Source organism: Lithobates pipiens, unplaced genomic scaffold, assembly GCF_037356315.1.
Source record: "Lithobates pipiens isolate NorthernLeopardFrog02 unplaced genomic scaffold, aLitPip1_a1.2 Scaffold_13, whole genome shotgun sequence".
Lineage (NCBI taxonomy): Eukaryota > Metazoa > Chordata > Amphibia > Anura > Ranidae > Lithobates > Lithobates pipiens.
In genome coordinates this window covers 84514971-84542134 of record NW_027507718.1, presented here as the reverse complement: position 1 = coordinate 84542134, position 27164 = coordinate 84514971, and the positions used below count along the sequence as shown (strand labels likewise).

Here is a 27164-nt window from a genome sequence, read left to right as displayed (position 1 = left end):
ACGGTGGAAGCACAAGGTGAAGGCAGAGGAGGAGGAAGAGGTTGCCAACGCAGCTGGGGCACCGCCAGAACCTCTGAAGGCAGAGTTAGCATGGCCGAAATGTGGAAAAGCTTTGTCAGCACGCCACAACAACCAGCACCACCAGCTGATATGGAACGTCTTAGCAGGAGGCAGCATTTCACCAACATGGTGGAGCAGTATGTGTGCACATGCCTACACATACTGAATGACGGGTCTGCCCCCTTCAGCTTCTGGGTATCCAAATTGGGCACATGGCCTGAGCTTGCCCTTTATGCCTTGGAGGTGCTGGCCTGCCCTGCAGCCAGTGTATTATCTGAACGTGTATTTAGCACAGCAGGGGGCGTTATCATAGACAAGCACAGCCGCCTGTCCAGAGCCAATGTGGACAAGCTCACATTCATTAAAATGAACCAGGCATGGATCCCACAGAACTTGTCCGAACCTTGTGCAGAATAGACATGTATACCGGTGTTCTGACAAAAACTGTCAGGCCATCGGATCGTGTCCGCCCTGTACTGCGCAGGTGCAGCGCTTGCATTGTACAGAGGACAGGGAGATTCTGAAAATCTCCAAAGATGAATGGTGCCTGTGCCGTGAGTGCAGGTTCAAGCCCCACCATCCAAGTGGACAAACGGTAGCACATAGCAACAGGGCCCCTCGCAGGCTCACTTTGCTCGATACGCTTCGGGCTCGCTTTGCTCGTCTATTTTTTTATTCTAACTTTATGTCCACTTGGATGGTGGGGCTTGAACATGGACTCACAGCGCAGGCGGCGTTCGTCTTCGGAGATTTTCGGAATCCCCTTGTCCTCCGTACTGCGCAAGCGCAGTACAAGGTGGACACTATCCGATGGGGGGTGGGCAGAATTCGACACATCACCGGCCTTACCCAGCCATTGTTGTATTTTTGATTTTTCTCACTCATTTGGAGTGTACCCTAATTTTAAAAAAAATTAAAAACAAAAATCAGTGTTGGCTACCTCGTCCTTTTCCACCGCCGCTTCCACCTACACCACCACATCCACCGCCACCTCAACCTCCTACTCCATATGAACCTTGTCCTCCTAGGTCAAGATTATTATTTTTTATTTTTTTTAATTTCAAAGTATTTTATTTTGTATCACAAGAATAATACATTTGAAAGTGACAGTGTCAGTGTTGCCCAACGTTCAAGGATTGTAAAGATGTATGGCCAGGAGACCGAATCGAAGGCCTTTTGAAGGTCCAGTGATAAAAGCATGCCTGATTTTTTTGGACCTCCTGGCCAGTTTGTCTGGAGGATGGAGACTATGTCTATAGCTCTACTGATCTGATCAGGGCCCTGTCTGTCTGGGATGAACCCCACTTGATCCTTATGAACATATTGGTTAATGAAGGAAGCTAGACGATTTGCAAGGAGTTTGGTAAGGATTTTTAAGTCGCTATTGATGAGGGAGATGGGTCTATAATTACTGACTTCTTCCGGGTTTTTATTCAGTTTCGGTATTACTGCAATGTAGGCTGTGTTTAGGTCAGGATCAAGTGGGGTTCCCTGTGTCTTTGCGTTAAAATTTTTTGTCAAATGTGGAGTCAGGGTGGTGGTAAATGTCTTGAAATAGGGGTTAGGGAGACCACTGGGGCCTGGAGCAGAACCTGATTTGAGGTTCTTAATGACTTCCTGTACCTCTTCTTCTGAGAAGGGGGCTTCCAGCATAATATTTTTTATTTTTATGTATTTTATGTTATTTCCCTATCCACGTTTGTTTGCAGAGCACTTGACATGCTTTTAACAACATTTTGCTGTCATTTACAGCCCTCTTGCCCTTTCCATTACTTTTAAGCCCTTGTACACACGGTCGGAGATTCCAACAACCAAATCCGTTGGAGTAATTCCGACGGATTAATTCCGGAAGAGGTCCAGAAGTGATGTTGCATACACACGGTCGGACTAAGTTGTCGGAAAATCCGATTGTACATAACATGATGACGTTATTTTGTTAAGACGGGACTACGTTCAGGCTAGTAGCCAATAGCTTTGGTCTAGGAATTTGATCTGAGCATGTGTGGCACTTTGTCCGTCGGAGTAGGCTACACATGATCGGAGTATGTCCGATCGGAGCATTTTGTCGGAAAATTTTACCGGCAAGTTGGAAAAGTTATGGATATTCCGATGGAAACAGTCTGATGCAAACCACACACAGTCGAAATATCCGACAAAACGGTCCGATAGGAAACATTCCGACGGAATCTCCGACCGTGTGTACAAGGGCTTAGAGCCATTTTAGTCCTCAAAAGTTTGGGTCCTCACTGACTTCAATGGGGTTTGGGTTCGGGGTCAAGTTCGGGTCAAGTTCGGGTCCCGAACTCAAACTTTTTTGCGAAGTTTGGCCGAACCCGTTGAACCCGAACATCCAGGTGTCCACTCAACCCTAATAAACACAGGTATGTCCATTTATACCGGCCTGCTCATAGACATATTTTGTTGTTCATTCTGAATCTGTCTGAAAAACTGACAGATGAATGCTGGCTGAATGCCCTGTGAAAGGGCCCTAAAACTCCTAAAAACCTTGACAGAAGAGCTAATTTTATGTATATCCATAGTGTGCAGGAATACTGAAGCTGACCATTGATGGATCAAATTTTGGCCAGTTCAGCAAGACCCAGCTGAATTTCGATCCATGTTTGAGCAGGCTGGTTTTACTGAAGTCTATCCATCAATCGATTTCAGTACAAACAGCCTGTCAGGTTTTTTTCATGTGATCAGTGCAATAGCTCCACAGGAGTGATTCCCCCATCAACACTGAGGGGGTGGGATTTAGTAAAACTGGAGAGGGCAAAATCTGGGGCAGCTCTGCATAGAAACCAATGAGCTTCCAGTTTATATTGCTAAAGCTTTTACTGAAAAGCTTAAGTTATAAGCTGATTTGCTACCATGCACAGCTGCACCAGATTCTGAGTGGTCCAGTTTTAGTAAACCCCCCTAAATGTATAGATGGGGTATAGAGCAATCAACCCGCAAATTGAAGGAAAGAAAATTGGTTAATGTATGGCCTTCCTGAGTATGTCCAGGACTACAGTAGCAGTAGATAATGATGATATTTAACAAGCAGGAATTTAGATTATACAGAGATGAATACTGATGATAGCTTTTCTGCCAAACAAAATGCAGACACATTTAAATGGCTATTCTCATGGCTTACTTATTACTGAGATAATTCTTTTACCAGAAATTCTCCTTTAAATTAGATTGAACAATCAATTTCATGCATACTTGATTTTGTGTTTTGCACTAATTAGTAACCAAATCCCATTTCAACGATCTAGCATTTCTAGCTGGTACAAAAACAATAGACAGATAGGAGAGTTAAGATAAAAAACTCAGAGCATTTCAGCTCATAAAAATTCTGTATGTTCATCCATGAAGTGTAAAGGGGACTCAAAAATTTTAATCACCATTGAAGGTAAAAGGAAAATATGATCCAGGGTTAATTTTATTTTTAAGCGTATAATTATTTAAAGAGACCCTGTCACTAGACTTCACTTTAAATTTTAAACAATTGCAGTAACAGTGAATAATGTCTACAAAACAAACATCCTACAAAACAAAAAGTTCTTTAAAATGTTACTTAACAATATATATATATATATATATATATATATATATATATTTTTTTTTTATAATAAAAATTTAGAGGAGGGAAAAAGAAGAGGGCCACGTTTAGGTAAATAAAGACCATAGGTGTGAACAAAATATAATTGACAACATGGAAGGGCCCCTTTTGGTATGCATTGCTATAAGATATATAGTCCGGTTTGGCTCCGGTCTCCAATCCACCATTTGGTTCCATGTTTGGATCCCAAGCGTTTCTGACTCAACTGTCGTAAGACTGATGAGTCCACCTTCTCTGGTAAGAGTATTCTACCTACCTTTTAGATCACTTCAGACAAGTTGATACATCTGGTTGCACTTGATCAGTGAAACTTCCATTCTTTTTTGAAGAAGATTTACCACAACTTTTGGGCACTAGCTTATCTAAGCTGACTTTTTCTACCGTGTTTCACTTGTTTTTAGTTTTTACGATTGTTTACATATCTATATTTTACATAGATTCGTTATACCATTCAGCGCTACACTATTTGTTGTTTTATATTGCTATAAGAGTGTTAGAACAGGATTGTGAATTTGGAGCAGGTGATCAAGTTAACCACTTAAGCCCCGGACCATTTTCCAGCTAAAGGACCAAGCCCCTTTTTGCGATTTGGCACTGCGTCGCTTTAACTGACAATTGCGCGGTCGTATGATGTGGCTCCGAAACAAAATTGACGTCCTTTTTTTTCCCACAAATAGAGCTTTCTTTTGGTGATATTTTATCACCCCTGCAGTTTTTATTTTTTGCGCTATAAACAAAAATAAAATTTTGAAAAAAACATTATTTTTTACATTTTGCTATAATAAATATCACCCAAAAATATATAAAAAAACGTTTAGGTCGATATGTATTCTTCTACATATTTTTGGTAAAAAAAAAATCACAATAAGCGTTTATTGATTGGTTTGTGCAAAAGTTATAGCGTCTACAAAATAGGGGATAGTTTTATGAAATTTTTATTAATAATTTTTTTTTACTAGTAATGGCGGCGATCAGTGATTCTTATTGTGACTGCGACATTATGGCGGACACGTCGGACAATTTTGACACTTTTTTGGGACCGCTGGCATTAATACAGCAATCAGTGCAATTAAAAAATGCACCGATTACTGTAAAAATGTCCCAGGCAGTGAATGGGTTAACCACTAGGGGGCAGTGTAGGGGTTAAGTAAGTGTGTGTGTGTGTGTGTGTGTTTTTTTTTAACTGTAGGGGGCGTGGCTTGGCGTCTGATGTCACTGATCGTCTTTCCCTATAACAGGGAACAGACGATCGGTGACAGCCTCAGTAGGAAGCACGAGGAGAGGTTTGTTTATACTTACCTCTCCTCGTGCTTCAGCTCTGTGACCTGACCGCGGGACACCGGAGCTCAGGACCGGGTCGCAAGCACTCCGGCGGCGGTGCGCTCGTGACCCATGGCTGGGAACTTAAAGGGCAACATACAGGTAGGTGCTTGAGCCCAGCCATGCCATTCTGCCGACGTACATCGGCATGAGGCGGTCCTTAATCGGTTAAAGCGTATAAAATCGACAAAAATTAAACAGAAAAAAAGGAAAAGTATGTATATAATGTTAGGTACCAAAACCCGAAATTAAATATATTAAAAAAGAGAACTCAAAAGGTCAGGGAAAAAAAAGAGATGGGCTCATCGGCAAGGTAGCCAATACTGTGTAAAAAATAGGGACTTTTATTTAATGTACTAGGACCCCTGTCTGTGTGCACCCTAGCTTCCACTTTCTCTACTACCCCCCTGGAATCACTTGTGTGTAGAGTCGGTCTGAACACCCCCTGGTTCAGTTCGGGCCCGAACTCTTGCACATCACAAAAGTTCAGACCCGAACTCCGAACACTTTTAAATTCTATAGGACCCAAACTTGAAATATCAAATGTGCCCATTTTAAAGGCTTATATGCAAGTTATTGGCCATAAAAAGGGTATGGAGGCCTGGGTACTGGCCTGGGGGACATATATCAATGCAAATAAAAATAAATAAAAAAATATCATTTTTAAAGGAGCAATGATTTTAAGTTAAACAATAAAAATGAAAAATGATTTAAAATATAGTGCCTGGTGGTCCCCTTAGTATGTCCATAAAGTAGGCCATTTGTACCATGTATAGAAAACTGACATATATAAAGAAAAAAATTACATTTAATTTTATTTTCCCTGCAAGCCTTCTTTATTTTGTAAACAACGATTTAGGGAGAAAGTCTGTATGATGTGGCCATAATTTAGTGAACTTGGAAGAAGAATAGAGATTTTTGGGGATAAATTGGATAAATTCTGGTGTCTCTTTGGCAGACTTTGGATGAAAATAATAAAGTTTTGCACCACAGTGAGCAAAGCTTATGTGAAGAAGCCAAGGTACGCTCAGGCCAAGATAAACGTTTTTTTATTTTTTTTTTACATAAAGTCTGGTGTCTCTTTTATAGACCTTGGATATAAGTAACAGGTGTGGAAAAATTGGGCCTTGGGTGTTGGTGGTGCCTTCACAGCATATCACTTCACAGTTATTCTTGGATTCTTGGATTGGATTTTGCTCTTAAAAAATGTCACACAGATGTGGAACAATTGGGCCTTGGTTGTTGGTGGTGCCTGCCCTGTAACTCCTCACAGTTACTCAAACATCCCACTAAGCATCCCACAAATTTGGGTATTCACCAAATGGGAGAACAGGCGATGTTTGGCCTGAATTCGGCTTGAACTGTTTGCCCAATTCTACTCATGTACTATTACTATGTAATATTCTACTCATTCCCTGCATCTTCAATGCTGTATATAATATAAATTAACACTAAAGCTGAGAGCCAACAACAGCGGCAAGGATGATTAACCACTTTCAGACCGGACCATTTTGCTGGTCAATGACCAGAGGTCTTTTTACAATTTGGCACTGCGCTGCTTTAACTGGTAATTGCGCGGTCATGCAATGTTGTACCCAAACAAAATTTGCATCCTTTTCTTCCCACAAATAGAGCTTTCTTTTGATGGTATTTGATTGCCTCTGCGATTTTTATTTTTTGCGATATAAACGTAAAAAGACCGCAAATTTTGAAAAAAATGATATTTTCTACTTTTTGTTATTAGAAAAATCCAATAAACTCAATTTTAGTCATACATTTAGGCCAAAATGTATTCAGCCACATGTCTTTGGTAAAAAAAAAGTCAATAACTGTATATTTATTGGTTTGTGCAAAAGTTGTCACATCTACAATCTAAGGTACGTTTTCTGGAATTTACGCAGCTTTTAGTTTACGACTGCCTATCTCATTTCTTGAGGTGCTAAAATGGCAGGGCAGTACAAAACCCCCCCAAATGACCCCATATTGGAAAGTAGACCCCCTAAGGAAATTGATAAGTGGCATGTTGAGCCCATTGAATATTTTATTTTTTTGCCTCAAGCGATTGAATAATGACAAAAAAATGATATATTGCTCACACATGCCATGGGCATATGTGAAATGACACCCCAAAATAAATTCTGCTGCTTCTCCTGAGTACGGGGATACCACGTATGTGGGACTTTTTGGGAGCCTAGCCGCGTACGGAGCCCCGAAAACCAAGCACCGCCTTCAGGCTTTCTAAGGGCGTAAATTTTTGATTTCACTTCTCACTACCTATTACAGTTTTGAAGGCCATAAAATGCCAAGATGGCACAAAACCCCCACAAATGACCCCATTTTAGAAAGTAGACACCCCAAGCTATTTGCTGAGAGGCATGTTGAGTCCATGGAATATTTTATATTTTGCCACAAGTTGCGGGAAAATTACAAACTTTAATTTTTTTTTATTTTTTTTTCACAAAGTTGTCACTAAATGATATATTGCTCACACATGCCATGGGCATATGTGAAATGACACCCCAAAATAAATTCTGCTGCTTCTCCTGAGTACGGGGATACCACATGTGTGGGATTTTTTGGGAGCCTAGCCGCGCACGGGGCCCCGAAAGCCAAGAACCGCCTTCAGGTTTTCTAAGGGCGTAAATATTTGACTTCACTCCTCACTACCTATTACAGTTTTGAAGGCCATAAAATGCCAAGATGGCACAAAACCCCCACAAATGACCCCATTTTAGAAAGTAGACACCCCAAGCTATTTGTTGAGAGGCATGTTGAGTCCATGGAATATTTTATATTTTGCCACAAGTTGCGGGAAAATTACAAACTTTTTTTTTTTATTTATTTTTTTCACAAAGTTGTCACTAAATGATATATTGCTCACGCATGCCATGGGCATATGTGAAATGACACCCCAAAATAAATTCTGCTGCTTCTCCTGAGTACGGGGATACCACATATGTGGGACTTTTTGGGAGCCTAGCCGCGTACGGGGCCCCGAAAACCAAGCACCGCCTTCAGGCTTTCTAAGGGCGTTACAGTTTTGAAGGCCATAAAATGCCAAGATGGCACAAACCCCCCCCCCCCCCCCAAATGACCCTATTTTGGAAAGTAGACACCCCTAAATTTAGGGGTACACTAGTGAGACTAGGTAATAAATGGCGGGTGCCCTGAAACTATAAAAAAATAACTAACCAACCAGCGTCACCTGTAACAGTTATATGGTGATCACTGGTGAAAGGGTTAACTAGGGGGCAATCAGGGGGCTTTATGCGGTAGTATATGGGGGTCCCTGGCGCTATAAAAAGCTGCGGCGAACCTAAATACCTACCTGCCTAACTAGCGTCACCTGTGACACTAATACAGCGATCAGAAAAACGATCGCTTATTAGGCTGGGTTCACACTGGAGCGATGCAGGAACGCCACGAATCCGCGGCGGGTTCCCGCATCGCATGCCTCCCGGCGGCAGTTCACACTGCCCTATGCGAACTGCTGGGAGTGTCAGTGAAATGTTAATGACACCCCCAGATCAGTTCGCATATCGCAGTGCGATCTGCAAACTCGGATCGCATGGTGTGAACACCCATGCGATCCGATTCTGCTGCGGACCAAAAAAAGGGTCCCGTGCGAGTTTGCGGTGGGTGCGGCGGGTGCGACACGAATTCAGCCATACTATCTGTATGGCTGAACTCGAATCGCACAGAGATCGGATGTGATTTGCACTGCAGTGCGGTGCGAATCACATCCGTTCTCATAAACCGCTGCAATGTGAACCCAACCTTAGTGACACTGGCGACGGGGGGTGATCACGGGGTTAAACCTTTATTGGGGGGGTTAGGGGGGTACCTTAGAACTAAAAGGGGCTAACCCTAACTGCCCTAACAGTTATTACAGTCACAAATGACACCCGCCAGGTGATCAGGGGGTTAAACCTTTATTAGGTAATAAATGGCGGGTGCCCTGAAACTATAAAAAAATAACTAACCAACCAGCGTCACCTGTAACAGTTATATGGTGATCACTGGTGAAAGGGTTAACTAGGGGGCAATCAGGGGGCTTTATGCGGTAGTATATGGGGGTCCCTGGCGCTATAAAAAGCTGCGGCGAACCTAAATACCTACCTGCCTAACTAGCGTCACCTGTGGCACTAATACAGCGATCAGAAAAATGATCGCTTATTAGGCTGGGTTCACACTGGAGCGATGCAGGAACGCCACGAATCTGCGGCGGGTTCCCGCATCGCATGCCTCCTGGCGGCAGTTCACACTGCCCTATGCGAACTGCTGGGAGAGTCAGTGAAATGTTAATGACACCCCCAGATCAGTTCGCATATCGCAGTGCGATCTGCAAACTCGGATCGCATGGTGTGAACACCCATGCGATCCGATTCTGCTGCGCACCAAAAAAAGGGTCCCGTGCGAATTTGCGGCAGGTGCGGCGGGTGCGGCGCGAATTCAGCCATACTATCTGTATGGCTGAACTCGAATCGCACAGAGATCGGATGTGATTTGCACTGCAGTGCGGTGCGAATCACATCCGTTCTCATAAACCGCTGCAATGTGAACCCAGCCTTAGTGACACTGGCGACGGGGGGGGGATCACGGGGTTAAACCTTTATTGGGGGGGTTAGGGGGGTGCATTAGAACTAAAGGGGGCTAACCCTAACTGCCCTAACAGTTATTACAGTCACAAATGACACCAATGCAAAAAAAAAAAAAATGCAATTGGTGTCACTGTGACTGGGGGGCAGGGGTAATTGGGGGGGTGATCGGGGGGTGAAGGGGGGGTGTGAGTGTGCCTGGCATGTTCTACTTTGTAGTGTCGTGTTGGTGCAACTCACCGATCCTCTCTCCTCGGTGCCGGAACGAAAAATACCGACACGGAGGAGAGATTACATCACTTCCTCTCCTGTGTTTACATTACAGGAGAGGAAGTGATGTCACGGAGCATTTCCATTCGTCGGGAGCGATCGCGAGGGGGTGGCCATGAATGAATGGCCGCCCCCTCATCCCGGATCGCTCCCGAACGAATACCGACCGCCGCAGGCACCGGGGGGGGGCCCGATCGGGCCCCCCACCCGCGGGAAGGCAGGGACGTACAGGTACGCCCATATGCCTGCCCGTGCCATTCTGTCGACGTATATCGTCGTGCGGCGGTCGGCAAGTGGTTAAGGCTAATTGTACAACTTGAACACATCATATAGCCCTGTTTGAAGAGAGCAAATAGGGGAGGGGAGAATACAGGCAAATGTGTCACAGTTTCCCTTCCATTCTGTTGTATATTTTAGAATACATTTTGTAAACAACTGCCTTTTTTCTGTGAGCGTTGTGACGCAGCTAATTCAAATAGTATAAAGCACAAACACACTGATACATTGTAATCCTATTGGATTACATTACTAAATAAAATAAAATAAAATTGACCTTAGTTTGCTTTCTCCAGTACCCTTGCCTGCAGTTTTACTGTATTTTCTGTCTGGAAACTGGCATCAAAACAGCGCGCCTCTACCTCAAAAGCGACATATGACCTGCTGGAAAACAGCGACAGCAATACAGAATCGCTTGCAGAATTGAGTGATAGCGTTTTGTGGGGAAGTTTGTCTGGCACGGAAAGCGATTTCAGCGATGATCCTGCGACTGTGCCCAGTGATGTGCGGACTTGCTCGATTGACTGCGGTACGGAGCATATAGCGCCCCCAAGATTCCCTTTTACTGGAGCACCCAGTATCAAAGTGGAGGTTGAAGATGACAACCCCTTGGCATACCTTCAACTCTTTTTGACCGATGAGGTTATAGAAAAAATTGTTACGGAGACAAATCGGTACCAGGAGCAACAAGCTGCTACGCATCAGAGGTTTGCAAGGAGCAGGAAGTGGGAACCAGTGACTAGAGAGGGCATCTGGAAGTTTCTGGGCCTAATAATTATTCAGGGAGTGGTGGGGAAACCTCTGTAGAAGTGGTATTGGATAACCAACAAATTACTAGCCACTCCTTTTTTTTTGACACGGTCATGTTGGAGTACAAATTTTCTCTGATAATTAAGAATTTGCACTTTGAAAATAATGAAGAATTTGATAAGACTTCTCATCCAGCATCAAAACTCAAAAAGATTAATAATTATCCAGGGAGTGGTGGGGAAACCCCTGCAGAAGTGGTATTGGATAACCAACAAATTACTAGCCACTTCTTTTTTTTTTGACACGGTCATGTTGGAGTACAAATTTTCTCTGATAATGAAGTATTTGCACTTTGAAAATAATGAAGAATTTGATAAGACTTCTCATCCAGCATCAAAACTCAAAAAGATTTGGGAGGTAAATCAAATTATTCAGAAAAATTTACAGCAGACCTATGTACCAGATAGAGACATCAGTATAGACAAAGGTCTAATGGCCTACAAAGGAAGACTCAGCTGGATACGGTATTTTGCGTCTAAGAGAGCACGATTTGGCATAAAATCATTCATGCTATGTAAATCCAGCACTGGTTACATATGGAATTTGGTCCTTTATACCGGGAAAGGAACCAAATTCAATGAAAGATTCAGTAATTATGGAATCGCAAACCGTTTCAGTTCTTACTTTGATTGAGCCATTGCTGAATCAGGGCTACTGTGTAACCACAGACAATTTTTACACTTCTCCAGAACTCTATGAGTTCCTTCTACAGAACAAAACAGATGCATGTGGGACTGTTAGGGCTAACCGGCGTGACATATAAGACTAAAACAATTCCATAGCTCAACTCACCAACCAGTCTGCTGACCAACCAAATGTACCTGTCTAACTGTCTGTTAAAAGCAGGGGATTAGTTAGCACACATTTGTAAACGCATGCGAAAGCTGCAAGGCCACGTCATGGCACCCTGTGTTGCTTGCATTCCTAACACTACAAGTTTATAAGTGTCTCCACAGTGGAAGCACATGCATGGAATGGATAGACAGTGATGTAAGTAACTGAGTTAAAATAAACAGAGTTACGTAGCGCAGTTACTTTAGAGGGTAACGAGTAATCTAACTGATTACTCTTCCCCTCATGGTAACTCAGTTCCCATTACTTGGGCAGAGTTACCTCAATTGCATCTACTGCCCAGGAGGCCTGCCGTGGCCACGCTGCCTGGACGTTTGTTCCGCCACGGGGAGGGGGGCTTTCGCCCGCTGAGCTGAGAAGAGGCTGAGACTCAGAGATACTGTCTGAACCACCCCATCCTGCCCCGTCTATCCAAAGAGAGAGAATGCAGGGAGGCTGGGCGTACACTGAAAAATGAAGTCAGCTGACCAGCTGCCACCAATCGAGTGAAGGGGAGGGTCTCTCTCTCTCCCCATGATGAAAGGCATCCCTGGAGGCATTCAAGTAAGTGACTGATGATTCGAATTGCAGTGCAATCGATCCATACCAAGTCCTCCACCACCTCTGCTTCTTACCAATCCCATCCCTACCCACCCACCATTACTTCTACAACAGAGGTGATGGGGGGATAGGGTAGGAATGAGATCAGTGGTGGTGGGGGGATGGGATCAGTAAGAGGCAGAGGTGGTGGTGGGAGAGGATGGCACCACCACCGCTGCCACCCCCCCAAGTACCACCGCTGTCTGCCACCCCCAAAGTACCACCGCTGCCACCCCCCAAGTACACCACCACCGCTGCCACCCCCCAAGTACCACCGCTGCCACCCCTCAAGTACACCACCACCGCTGCCACCCCCCTAAGTACCACCGCTGCCACCCCCCAAGTACACCACTGCCATCCTACCAAGTACCACCGCTGCCACCCCCTCAAGTACCACCACTGCCACCCCCTCAACATTTGGGTTCAAATAAATACCAAATGTTCTAAAATACTGTATATAGTGTTTTTATTCTTCAATCAGTTAATATAAACATCTTTGATATTAAGAACGTAATTGCATTATAGAATATTTAAAAAAAAGTCACAGTTACTTTGCTGAGTAACTAATTACTTTTCCAATGTAGTAATTGAGTTACTAACGCAATTACTTTTTGGGAGAAGTAATTTGTAACTTAACTAATTACTTTTTTAAAGTAAGATGACCTACACTATGGATAGATGTGGAACAGGCCGTTGTTCAGCCACCAACGAAAGGCCTGTATGTTCAAGCCAGGGGGAAGACAGGGTTAGTGAATAAATGAGCCAATGGGCGCATAGCAGAGGTCACCGTATGATGTTTGTATATGGAGTCGCGTAGGGCTATTGAGTGAGAAAGGGTAAGTAGGACTGGGGGCTGTGGGACTGCTACCCTTTCTATAGCTACCCAGTCAGGTTTGGGTCCTCTGGAGTATACTGTTGATATTTGTGCCAACTGTCCTGCCTGATAATAGCACCAAATATTAGGGAGACTGAGACCCCCTTGCATTTTCAATCGGAAAAGTGTGTCTTTGGGGCATTTGTACCCTTTTTTACCCCATATAAAACATGTGATTCGGAATTGGACTTCAAGGTGGGCTTTTTTGTTGATGGATATTGGGAGTGATTTAAATAGGTAAAGTTAAATGTGGCAATAATGTAATTTTGACCTCAGTTATTCTGCCCAGCCAGGATATGCCCATCTTTGACCAAGCCCTCGGGTCTTCCAACACTTCCAGAATATGGGAGGGTTTAAATATGCAAATAAAAATAAAAAGTATTATTATAGTTCCAATGAATTGAAAATCTAATTTTTAAGATGATATCAATCTTACCCGTATATAGTCCTAAAGAAGTCTATTCACCAATAGAGAATAAACAATTTGCCATAAATCAATGGAGTGGTCGTCAGGTGTTGGTCCCAAAAGAGGGTACCATACACAGAGAATGGCATCCAGAGGAAACCTGGCGTCCTCTTATAGACCCCTAGATAGGCTATCTGATGTGCCTCGTGGAACACCAGACAATGAGGTACCGCGGCAATAACCGCAACGTCATTGGCGGCTACACGTAGGCACGTAGGAAGATTGGTGTCCCCGCAATCACTGCTAACAATGTCAACAGGAGGAGACGCTTAGCAGGGAAAGCGGCGCCATGCATAGACACAGAACGTCGCTGCCCATCAGGGCGGAAGACGTCGGCGTCCTCTCCCATGTGGGCGGGAAATGTCACCGTCCACTGGGCGGGTGGAAAAAACCCCATCAAAGGCAATCTGACGTGGAAGCATCATCACAGATTTTTTTTTTTTTTTTTTTTTTTTTTTTCTGTGTGAGTTTATGCCCCTTTGAATTGATTTTCAATTCATTGAAACTATAATATTTTTATTTGCATAATAGGGGGATCCATTGCCTTTTTTCTCTCCCCCCTCTGGTTTGGGGTTGGCACTACTTTCGTGTCCCTGATATACATGGGTTGGAATATCCTCTCATAAATATCCCTTGTATAGGTCTTTAGCACATGTAAGTGAAAGATATATATATATACATATGTGTTTTTGGTCCACTGTTCCCAGCTACAGATGGTAGGTTACCAGGGCCTGTCCCTTGTTTTTCTAAGGGATATGCAGTGGTTTCTTCCTTTCCATTTTTGTGATCTGAAGAGTGGATGTTTTTCTCTTTTCCATTTTTATTTTTTATTCAGTTTTTTATAGATTTATATCTACCCATATATATATATATTCCATTATAGATGGCCATTTGGCTATTTTTCGCTTATGATTATTGGCTCCTTTATTGGTTCTGTGATCCTTGGATTCCTTTGCATGCTGAAGGGACTTAGGGGGCTTATGGACATTTGTCGGCATCGAGAAAACTGCATTCTGTTTTTATGCATCTTATGACCTGTAAGTTATTTAAATATGGTTATGCTTTTGCTTTGCTTTCTTTTTTCTATTTTTTTTTTTTTACAGTGGTTTCTAATATACTATGAATCCCCCATATGTGATAAATTGCATACACTATATGTACTATATGTGATCAACTGTATATATCATATGTACTTACACTGTATTCTCATATTCCAGAAGTGGTAATCTTCTCCCTGATGAAGATTGTTATTATTATAATTATCGAAACGTGTTGGAAATCCACCCATGGATAGTTTCATCTATGCAGTGAAATGTTACCATACTTGTCACTTTTATGTATATATATATATATATATATATATATATGTGTTTGTTACTATTTTTATATGTTATGAATAAATTCAAAATCTTTTTTTCTATATATTACTTTATTTCCTTTTTTCAATTGCCTTGAAAATCCCACGTTTGAGGTTCTTCTAGAATACGGATCTCAAAAAGGTAGGGCCACAATACCAAATCAAAAGCCTTCTGCAGGTCTATAGAGAGCAGGAATCCCTTTTGTGGGGAGCCCACATCCCTCTGGGAGTGAAATATGTAGATTATGTTTATGGCTCTAATTATTTATTCTGGGCCCTGTCTTCCAGGGATGAAGCCTACCTAGTCCTTATGTATGTAACTTGGGATAAAGCTAGCCATCCTGGAGGCCAGAATTTTGGTCATGATTTTATGATCGTTATTGATAAAGGATATCGGATGGTAGTTGTTAATGTCAGTTGTGCATTTCTCTGGTTTGGGGATTGCCTAGATGTATGCATTGTTTAGGTCCTTATGTATTGGGGTTCCATCCTTTAGTGAATTAAAAAGCCGTGCTATATAGGAGGCTAAAGAGTGGCCAACTTTTTTATAGTAGTAGACTGAAAATCCGTCTGGGCCAGGAGAGATGCCAATTTTGAGGGATTTGATTATTTCTAGAACCTCTGTAGTGGATAGGGGTAGCAGTTCTCTGTGGCTCTTTGATATTACGGGGATTGGGAGATCTTTAAGGAAAGAGTCAATTGCTGCAGATGGAGGGTCCCCTTTATAGAGTCACGAGTAAAACCGATGAAACAATTCCATAATCCGAATCAGGTTATGGGCCAGGTCGCCTGATGGGGTGCAAATTTTAGGGAAGGCTAGGGTTTGGGGGTAAACTTGGCTGCTAGTTTGGAGCCAGGTTTATCTTTTTTAAAGTAGAATTTCGCTCCCGTCCATTGCAGATGTTTCTCAGCTTTGGTTGTTAAAGCTAGATTAAGATTAGTTCAGGCTGTGTCCAAGGCTGTCGTGTGCGGGGTTTCGTTTGTGGGTTTTGCTCAGTGAAAGGCAGTCCTCTCCGCGTTTTTGGTTATCTGCTTCATGTTCACGTTTCAGTTTGGAAGCTATCTGTATGAGTTTCCATCTAATCATAGATTAGTGAGCTGCCCATAGGGTTTTGAGTTTCCGGAACATGGGTAACCCCTGTGAGGATCTCGACACGTTGAATGGCTACCACCACGCACCCTGCCCAAATTCAGTAATAAGATCAACAAGCTTAGTGAACTATAAAATAACTGTATAATGGGATATAATAGCACCTTCCTGGCCCCCCGCCTGAGGGGGGGGAGCTAGCAAGTATTATAACTTCAGGGATGTGTAAGCTTCGTAACCGGAACATTTTTGAGGGCTGGGAGCCCCAGGCCTGCGCCCCTAGTTCACTACTATAACTGAAGTGCAACAAAACAGAGAGAAAAAGAAAAAAAGAAAAAAGGGGGAAAAAGTGTTCTGAATAACAGAGAGGGACCATTAGGTGTTACCCTTCTCCCTTCCCACCCCTCAGATTGTTCCCAAAGGGCTGACCCTTCCGTAATGGACAATGGGTATAGTTCAATGTGGATTGGGTCAGCAACAAAAGGGGGAACAAAATAGGGTGTTCAGGTCTTGTTGATTGAAGCTGCAACTGTCTGACCGACCTCAGGGTGGGAGAGAGTCCTTGGATCTTTTGGAGTGGTGCTTTTGCCATGTCGGCTTGAGAGGGCTTGCAGGGGGCAGGCATTTTTGTGAGGGTGTTGCACCTCGCTATTGCTCGTGGAGCGGGCCCAAAACAAGCTCTTGGTCAGCTGTAGCCGGTGTTGTTCGACCAGGGTGGCACGGTGCTCTAGATGATCGCGACCATCTTGGCAGCCTCTGCACATACGCCTCCTTCTTACAGATTTTAAATCTTACAGATTTACAGATTTTATGTTTCATATATAAGCTTTGAAATATCTACCATTTAATCACAGGGAAATTGGTAATAATACATATTTGGTTAGAAATACTTTCTTCTTGTTTTCAGAACCAAAAATCACCCGTCCACCAACGAATGCAAAACTTATTGAAGGTGTAAAAGCTGTCCTTCCATGCAATACTTTGGGAAATCCGAAGCCTTTTGTTTCTTGGATGAAAGGAGAAAATTCCATTAAGGTAATAGAAAAATTTAAATATTTCCTATTGCTATTATGGTCATCTATCCAACCTAACAACCTAACAAAGAAGAAGAAAACACATTCAGCGTAGATTTTAGAAAATAATAGACTTTAGACATTGCATTAAAAATATATATGAGCATAAGATAAAAATTGTGCAAAATTGTATTAATATTCCAGATAAAAGCTTAACACAATCTATTCATCAAACCAAGTGCTCTTTGGCACATGGCATGTTTATATGTGACCATCTCACATATCTATGCGTCCGTTTAAACATATTTTGCAGTTGATTTTGCTTCTTCGGGACCGGGTTTACAGTTGCAGATATCAGAGTTGTTATGTAAAAGTCTGTATTCCAAAGAAATCACAGCATACAGCACAGAAATGTGAATAATATTCTTGGTATAAAATTGGAAACAACCAATCAGTATAACTATATTAACAGACACAATTTCCACATATAGCACATACAAAGTTCCTGACATGTTAGAAATCTACTAAAAATAACTTAAAGGGGATGTAAACCTGATTCATAAAATTTGACCTAAATTTGACCTATTTGACCTACACATATATCTGTAGTGTTTTCTAATCTCTCTGCACAGCCAGAGTCCAGTGTGTTTCTGCTGTTCCGTTGCTTTGTTATCAGCATGATAACTTCTGACAAGTTCTCTGTCAACCAAGATGAAATCAGCCTGAAATTTGTGTCAAGGGCGGTTGCTATAAATAGATTAGCAGAGAGCTTGACTTGTCACAGCACAGCTCTGCAAGTCTCTGCCTGTGCAGTGGGGGGGGGGGTGCCTTTCCTCCAATCAGCTGACTTGGTGTATACCAAGAATCCACTCCCAGTGCTGAAGAAGGAGAGAAAATATACTAGCATGATGTGCACTTTCTAAAGATATATAAAGCTGAAGACAGCAGATATGCACGTAAAACTTATGTATGGAGATTTGTTTCATCTCTGATCATCTGCCCACACTGGATTCAGCATGGATTGCTTCCTGAAACCGCAACAACCCGTGGCATCTACTCCAGCAATTTCCACGGCGGTGCCGGCCACCATGCGGCTGCCAACACAGAGGGAGAGGCGGCTGCTCCTGAAGCTTCACAGCAACTGGGGTTGACTACACCATGCCGTCCTACTCTCCTATCTGCAATCTGCCCCCCTGCCTTCTGAGATCTCTGGCAGTGTCCACTGACATGGAGGAGAACACACTCAGCCTGGGGCAAGTTTCTCCCCCAGCCTTAGCCCCTCACACATGGATGAGCAGGAACCAAACACATACACTGCTACAGAGCACAGTGAATAACCTAACCAAAAAGACTGGAGCTTCCATTTAGTTCACATAATGTATATATAATGTATATAGTTACACATAAATTATGCAGACTTGGACCTGGGGGCACAGGAGGCGCTGCAGATGGGAACAGGGCTAGGGATATCTCTCTCTCCACCCCTCTTCCCTTCCTCTCCCTCCCCTCCTCACCCCCTCCTCTCTCCCTCCCCCTCTCCCCCTTCTCTCTCTCTCCCCCTATTCCCCTCTTCTCTCTCTCCCCCTCCTCTCTCTCCCCCCCCCCCTTCCCTCTCTTCCTCCCTCTCTCTCCCCCCTCCCCCCCCTCTCTCTCTCCTCTCTCCACCTTTCTCCTTTCCCCCTCTCCCTCCTTTCCCTCCCCTCTCCCACCTCTCCCTCTTCCTCTCTCCTCTCCCTCCCCTCCCCCTCTTCCTCCTCTCCCTCCACTTCTCCCTTTACCTCCCCCCCCATTCCCCTCTCACTCCCCCCCATCCCATCACTCCCCCCTATCTCTTCCCCCCCTCTCTCCCCCCTTCTCTCTCCCTTCCCTCTACCTACCCCCTCTTCCTTTCTTTTTCCCCTCTCCCTCTCCTATTCGCTTCCTCTCCCCTTCTCTCTCTCCCCTTGACTCTCTCTCCCCTCCCTCCTCTCTCTCTCCCTCCTCTCTCTATCCCTCCTTTCTCTCTCCCCCTCTCCCTCTCCCCCCTCTCTCTCTCCCTCTCCCCCCCCCCCCTCTCCCCTCACTCTCTCCCTCTCCCCCTCTCTCCATCTTCCTCCCTTCCCCTGTCTTTCTCCCCAATCTCCCTCCCCCTCTCTCCACTCCCCCCTTTCTCTCCCCTCCCCCTCTCCCTCTCTCTCGCTCTCTCTCCCTGCCTCTCTTTCTCTCTGCCCTGTGCTAGGATCCCCCCCACACTCCTTCCTCTGTGGGTGTAGAATGACTCAGTGACACCCCCTGCTCATTCTCCCTAGACAATAGGGGGCATTTATAGAGAGATTGTCACCTTGCTGGGTCCTAGATGTTGTATTGGCTGCATATGTCTGATGTGTGAGGAGGTTGTCCTGGAAGTGGTGCTAAGCACCTGTATGCTTGATCTGTGCATCTTTCTTGCACCATTTTTCTTTTCTTTTCTTTTCTGGGTATAGGAGAGGATTTACATCCACTTTACAACTTGGGAAGCTATCCCCTAATACAAACATTCCATGGTCTCCAGTTACTTAGCACAAACAAACATAATCAAAGTGGAACTCTGCAAGCTGTACCCAAAATGGCAGCAGGTGACTAAGGACTAGTCACCAGTAGGTTGTGGCCATGTTAGGGCAATGATTTAAAAGGCATTCCTGCCCCCTTTGTGTATGTGCAACTAAGGGATGAGAAATTGCCCGCCAGCTGCTGATCAGCCCGACACTCAAATATGCCTTCTGGGTTGCGCCGATCATGAGTGAGTTTAGTCAAAATCCAAACCCAAACCTAAATTCATCCCTAATTACCAGTATTGCCTGTTGTCCCCTTGCACAGATCTTTTACCAGTTACTGACTTACCATGCCTTTTTTTCACTGTGTTTCTGTGTGTGTGTGTGTGTGGGGGGGGGGGGGGGGGGGCCATCTTGGTACAGACAGGGATTTACTTCCTCATGTCAAAGCCCTCAGATAGGAGAGCAATAACAGCACAGTAGTTACAGAACCACCCTCCAGATCTCATGAGACAAACAGCTAGAAGCAGTAGTATCTTAGGTCTCAGGCTGCAGCTACTGTATATAGCTATGACGCTGTATACACAGGAATGCCTAGGCACACTCACATACCAGAAAAATCACTGATAATTTTTAGGAGGAATTCCAGACAAAATATACGTAGGGTCCTGCTTAGGGACAAAATAACATAACAAATCGTCACTTTATGAGTTTAGGCCCACTGTTTCACACAACAGTGTATGATTTGACTGCTTTTAACAGACATGATTTATTTTTGTAATTATAGGAGAATACTCGCATCTCCATTCTAGAATCAGGAAGCCTGAGAATACAGAAAGTGCAAAGGGAGGATGTTGGTCAGTACCGTTGTGTAGCCAAGAACAGCCTGGGTACTGCAATTTCCAAACCTGCACTGCTAGAAGTAGAAGGTATGGTTATGTATAGCACTGCATGTCTATGAAAGCACATATGAGACCTGATCACTATTATTCAGAACATGTTATGCTCTATGTTTTCTAGTGTCTGTAATGGGTCCGAAATCCATACAGGACCTTTCATCACTTCACTGATATTTCAAACATAGGAATAAAAAAAGGCAACATTAAAGTAACCAGACCACTGTTACATGATGGGAATTGGATTTAATTATTTAATGAATGAATTAATTAATTTATGTCAGCATTTTACAAATTGCTGCCAGAATTAAAATCACTAATATACTACAAAATAGGTTTATCTTTGCACAAGAAATATTTTCCTAAAATTTTAATCTGCAGTTAAGACCCCTTTCACACTGGGGCACTTTGCAGGTGCTACGGGGCTAAAAAAATCAATGGGGCAGCGTGGCTATACCGGCAGCAAAGTGCTATTGCACCAGCGCTTTGCGGTGGTTTTGACCCTTTCACGGCCGATAAAACAATGGTAAATCTGTGCTAAAAATAGCGCCGTTTTACCAACGATGCCGCTCCCGCCCCAGTGTGAAAGGGGCCTAAGTATTGTGAACTTGAGCTAAATGTGTTTGTTTCTTTGTCTGACGTTTGGAGTTATAAGCTAGGGTTAGGTTAAAGCTGGCCATACACTGATTGAAATTCATCCAGTTTAGCAGGGACCAGCCAAATTTTGGAGTTTGTCAAAAAGTGTCCTTAATCAGTGGATACTATGTCCTGGTAGGAAGCATTTCTCAATCCACCATGTTTGTGTGGATGGAAGAATCTGCTAGTTAACAGTGTATGGCCAGCTTTAGAATACAACTTTTTTTTTCTGACACTTTGTTTGCAGTGCATTTTGCTCAAGCCTAATGACTGTCCTCACCTGTGATTTCCTGTACTACACTGACTTAAAGTAAATATAAACTCAGAAACAGAATAATAATATATTGCAGTTTACCAATCCATAGATGTGATGGCTGTATTAGATTTCGTTTTTCAAACGTGTTCCTTTATTTTTACCAGGTGATCCTGCCAGTAACAAATAATAAGAAACATTGCAACCAGTCAGCTTCTATCTCTCATTTTCAAAGCTCAACTGAGCAAGCTGATGATAGAGGCTGTATATTTAAAGTAGAATTTTTTTAGAAAACTAAGTCCCGATACATTACTTCAAGCTTGTTCCTTTTACCGGTATAGCTATGTAAAACATTGAAGATAAGTGCCTATACTGTTTAAATTCCAGTAACGCATGGTCTCATACTACTTTGGTACAAGCGCAGCTGTTTTCTATTCTAAGCACTGTGCCTAAAATCAGAGCCACTAGAAGTAGATCTGTTGACAACTTCAAGAATTACTGCTGCTCAGGGGTTCTGGGCTTTAGAAAAATGTTCGGCTCTGGAAAGAAGAAACAGGAACAATGCTGGAGGCAATTTGCAGCACATACTAATTTTTGGTAGCATAATTATAAGTTTGAAATGTATGTCGCTTGCTAGAATACATTGTTTTTTTAACTACTTCCAGCCAAAGGATGTCATATGACGTCCTAGTCTTTTAGTGGAAATATCTGAATGATGCCTGCAGCTATAGGTATCATTCAGATATCCTCTTTTTCAGCCGGTGATTCTGCATACCATAAAAATTATCATAGTGGAAGTTCAGCCACTAGATCATTCTTACAGGCGACGGGAAGGGACAACCCCCTTTCCACCGCTCTCTGGTGCTTCTCCGGGCTCTTCCATGCCCTCGGGACCTGGAGAAAGAATTGGCTGCCGCCAGATGATGATCATAGAGATGACTGGTGACCAAATGGTCACCAGTCATCTCTATGACTGTCAGAGGCCCGGGACGCGCTTGTAAACAAAACTACGATCACGGCTGGAAAGCATGAGATTTAGAATTTTTTTTTTTGATCTCATGCTTTCCAGCCTGGATGAGAGATGTGGGGTCTTATTGACCCCGCATCTCTCCATAAAGAGGACCTGTCACACACCATTCCTATTACAAGCAATGTTTACATTCCTTTTAATTGGAATAAAAGTGATACAAAAAAGAGAAAGTGTAAAAATAAAAAAATAAAGTAGAATAAGCAATAAAAAGAGAAAAAATTTAATTAAAGCTCCCCTGTCCCCAGTATCGCGCACACAGAAGCTCGCTCACATGTAAATCCTTCCCACATATGTAAACATCATTCAAACCACACATGTAAGGTATTGCCATGTGCGTAAGCGTTGGAGCAACAATTCTAGCATGAGACCTCCTCTGTAACTCTAAACTGGTAACCTGTAAAAAAAAAATTTAAGCGTTGCCAATGGAGATTTTTAAGTACTGAAGTTTGGCGCTATGCTACTCAGCATAACATCATCTTTCACATTATAGGCTATCTTTACTGCTTTTGCAAAAAAAATGCGTTTGAAAAATTGTTGCGCAAATACGGTGCAACATAAAAAGTTGCAACGACCACCATTTTATTATTCTCTAGGATGTCTGCTAAAAAAATATATAATGTTTGGGGGTTCTGAGTAATTTTCTAGCAAAAAAATTATGATTTTTGCATGTAGGAGAGGAGTGCCAGAATAGGCCCGGTATGGAAGTGGTTAACAAGTTGTTATAGGTAAAGTGCCACTTTAAGGGACCAAGAGGGAGCAAAAACGAGAAGCTGCTTGTTGGATTTACATACACTTTAATCTACCTCTAAAGCCATTTTTTTTCTGTAGGATGGAGCTGGAAAGAGTTAAACGTAGAGCACAGGTTCCTTAAAGATGCAGCCCTGTATATGGGCATTAATCATTTGTGCTAGAGATGGCTGACAAGCAAGCCTCATGCAAGCATATGCACATGTTGGCATGCTTCACAAAGTCTGTACATAAGAGTTGCTTGCAACATTGAACACTGAACAAGTGAAATGGTTGAGAGCTACTCTGGGTATACTGTATATTCAATATCTTGGATATGCTGGGACTGTGACATCATACTGGGTGGGGACATCATCCGGTGATGTCCCTATATAAGTCGCCGCGCGCCGTGTCCCGGTCAGAGAGAGCAGAGAGAGCGACGAGGCAACATCTGAAGAGAAGAACAGAAGACGTCGATAGCGGCGACGGCGGCGACGGCGGCGACGCCGGCGACAGAAGACCGGACCACCGCCTGTAAAAGAGCTAGAAGAAGGCGGGGTGGCCCGGCAAGAAGAACCAAAGAGGGGGACAAGACCCCCGAAGTCGGAAGAAGAGGGCGGCGGCGAAGAAGAAAGCCGGGCTCCTCCGCTAGCAAAAGAGCTAGCAGAAGATAGCGGAGGAGTCCGGCGAGAAGATCCCCTAAGACGGAAGACCCCCGGAGCTGTGCAATAAACTATTTTAACCCTTGTGTGTTGTGTTTTTTTTTACTTTTTTTTTACAGGTGAATGGGTAGGGGTAAATTGTACCCCATACTCATTCACATAGGGTGGGGGGCCGGTATCCGGGGGCCCCCCTATTAAAGGGGGCTCCCAGATTCCAATAAGCCCCCCGCCCGCAGACCCCGACAACCAACAACCAACGGCCAGGGTTGTCGGGAAGAGGCCCTTGTCCTCATCAACATTGGGACAAGGTGCTTTGGGGTGGGGGGGCCGCACGGCCCCCCCTTCCCCAAGGCACCCCCCATGTTGAGGGCACGCAGCCTGGTATGGCTCAGGAGGGGGGGCGCTCGCTCGTCCCCCCCTTTCCTGGCCAGCCGGGTAGCGTGCTCGGACAAGGGTCTGATGTGGACCTGGGGGGAACCCCCACGGCGATTTTTTCGGCGTTGGGATACCCCCTTTAAGTCCATACCAGGTGACGGGGCCAGCGATGCCTCCTTCGCTGGCCCCGTCTACCTGGAGACGTGCTCAAAATGAGCGGACTTTCCTCCGCGTGTGTGGGCGAGTCCGTTCATTTTCAAAAGTACGGCGGATAGTCCGGCGGACTTAGTACGCCGTATTAGTCCGCTGAAAAAGTGCCGTGTGTGGGCAAGTAGCCCGTTCGGAAAGTCCGGCGGACAGTCCGGCGGGAAGTCCGCCGGATAGTCGGCTATGTGTATACGCCGCATTAGATTGAAAGTATTCTTATTAATGGATTGGAGAAACAATTGCAAATTACCTGGGGGCCCATCCCACACCAAAAACATGCTGTCAATATAACGATACCAAAGGACCACTTTCTCCATGAATGGAAGCAGGGCCTCTTATAGACTTATCATACGTTCCCACTCCCCCAGGTATAGATTGGGTAGGATGGGGCACAGCAAGTAGCCATTGCTACACCATGTACATGGAGGGAGTGGGAACCATTGAAAGCAAAAAAATTGTGGTTGAGTATGAAATCCAATGCATCAACCACAACATTGTTGAGTTTCCATTCAAAATGACTGTTTTGAGATATAATATGTTTAATGCACGACAATCCTTTGTCATGCAGTATGGAACTGTAGAGTGCCTCTACATCAATTGCAACCTGGAATGCTGTGGGTGTAATATACAGCCCATCAATATTTTACAGTAAATGTGTTAATGACATATTTTTGTCTCTGTTAATTATAGATTTTACTGTTTTACCCATAACCATTCACACCTGAAGAAGAGGAATAACACTATATCTCAAAAACCTGTTGGGTATACTCTGTATATGTGTATTTCACTACAAAAAGCAAGTGGTTATATGTTTTGTAACTATTGTGTACCATACTGCACCTGCATTGATTGCAGTGTTTTAACTATACATTCTGAATCTCCTGTTTTAACAATTTCAATAAAACATTTATATTTTTATATCAATTATTTGATCCTTTCGAAGTATATGCACTTAAAAGTCCCACCAGAGGGATTTATTTTAGCTTGTACAACAAAATATTAACACTGATATGATCATTACATTTAAGCAGGATATTGTTAATATTACCGTATCTAACAATTCTTGTTGTCACAAAGCAACACAATACAGAAACTTGTAGAATGTTCTGCTACCCTATAACAGAGAATAAAATAATCTCAAAGTACTATGCCATTTTTTAACACATTTTATAGTCAGAACATTTCCTTAAACAAAATGTTCTGATCAACCTTCAAATGAATGTGCAACAATAATGTGCAAAAGTTAAAATGCACGTTAGTAATAAATGTTTTCTTTCATTATGGCATAAAAACATTTATCTTGTTATAGCATTCAAAATGTTTTTCTTGTTGCGGCTGTCTATAAGCTCTTTGTTATCATGGCTTTTATGAGATGTTAAGCTGCTTGCAGACATTGACAGCCAGAAAAAGGCTATGACATTTCCATAGATGAATAATGTTTCAGTAAAGGTGGAACGGAAACAGACAGAAGATGCCACCCTGTCCTGGAATGACATGACCTTCCGTTTTGCCTTGGAATGTCAGCTTGCTGAATATAGCCCATGGGCCCGTATTTGTTCTGGATATAGAAGGGAGTTCTGTAGTCGCTGGCTTCATAAAGGAGCTCTAGTATCAGCTATCTGTTTTCAATTTCCTCCTCACTTATTTGTAAAAAAAAAAAAATCTATTTCTAGAAACGTGACAAGGCAACTTTGATTACAGAACATCTTTACGAAGCAGACACTTCTGTAAATATAAAAACCCAGTCTTAAGCCTATTACCTAATCTCCATCAGTGATAAAAATATCATCAATGTGACCAAGCAAACTCTCCCCTCCTGTTTTTCAATTTGACAGTCTTGGCTAAATTACTGTCTTTTTTTTAGGAAGGTCTGGCTGAAACTTGATGAGAACGTAGTACAGAGTATTTTTATCTAGTTTAATTGGTATAGTTGGCAGATATTCTGACCTCCTACCACATGTCCTATGTGAGTGCTGACAATAAAATCATTATCATTTCAAAATGTGTATTAAGTTTCCATTGCCCCAGCCCTGGACCTCTATGCAGTATGTATCGACTTTGCTTACTGACTTGTCTGTCATGACTTGAGCTGCTGTCCAGATAACATATTTCACCTTGAAACTTACATGGAATACTTGATACATAGAACCTAAACTTATCACAGTGACAGTAAAAGTGCAACAATTGACTGCAGATTGCAGAATAACATCTGGTTCTGATGTAATTGGAATGTATTTTGGGAATGAAATTTTCTGATGTTATCAACATGTGCAAATGTATTTAAAAACTTGTTTTATGAATACGTTGTAAATATATACACTATATTGCCAAAATTATTGGAACGCTTGCTTTTACACGCACATGAACTTTAATGGCACCCCAGTCTTAGTCCGTAGGGTTCAATATTGAGTTGGCCCATCCTTTGCAGCTATAACAGCTTCAACTGTTCTGGGAAGGCTGTCCACAAGTTCATGCGCCTGTAAAGGCAGGTGTCCCAATGCTTTTGGCAGTATAGTGTATATTTGCAGGGCAGCCATATTCTTTTTTTTTGTTTACAAACGGTTTTTATTATAGAAAAAGTCAAAGTACAAAAAGTTAACAGTAGAATGAGTAGTACAAGTAAAAGATACAGTTTGCTAATCTATTGTAACATATGCAGTGACAGATCATATAACAAAGTACACACAGTTGACTTGA

At 43.1% G+C, this 27164-nt stretch overlaps 1 protein-coding gene across 1 annotated transcript in view; it reads left to right on the top strand.

Annotated features, from left to right (window-relative positions):
- Positions 1-27164, top strand: part of MUSK (muscle associated receptor tyrosine kinase) — a 308402-nt gene that overhangs the window by 111708 nt on the left and 169530 nt on the right. Inside the window, exons 4-5 of the mRNA XM_077475264.1 lie at positions 17067-17194; positions 20470-20611. Coding sequence (XP_077331390.1) covers positions 17067-17194; positions 20470-20611 — 270 coding nt within the window. The remainder of the gene's footprint in view (positions 1-17066; positions 17195-20469; positions 20612-27164) is intronic.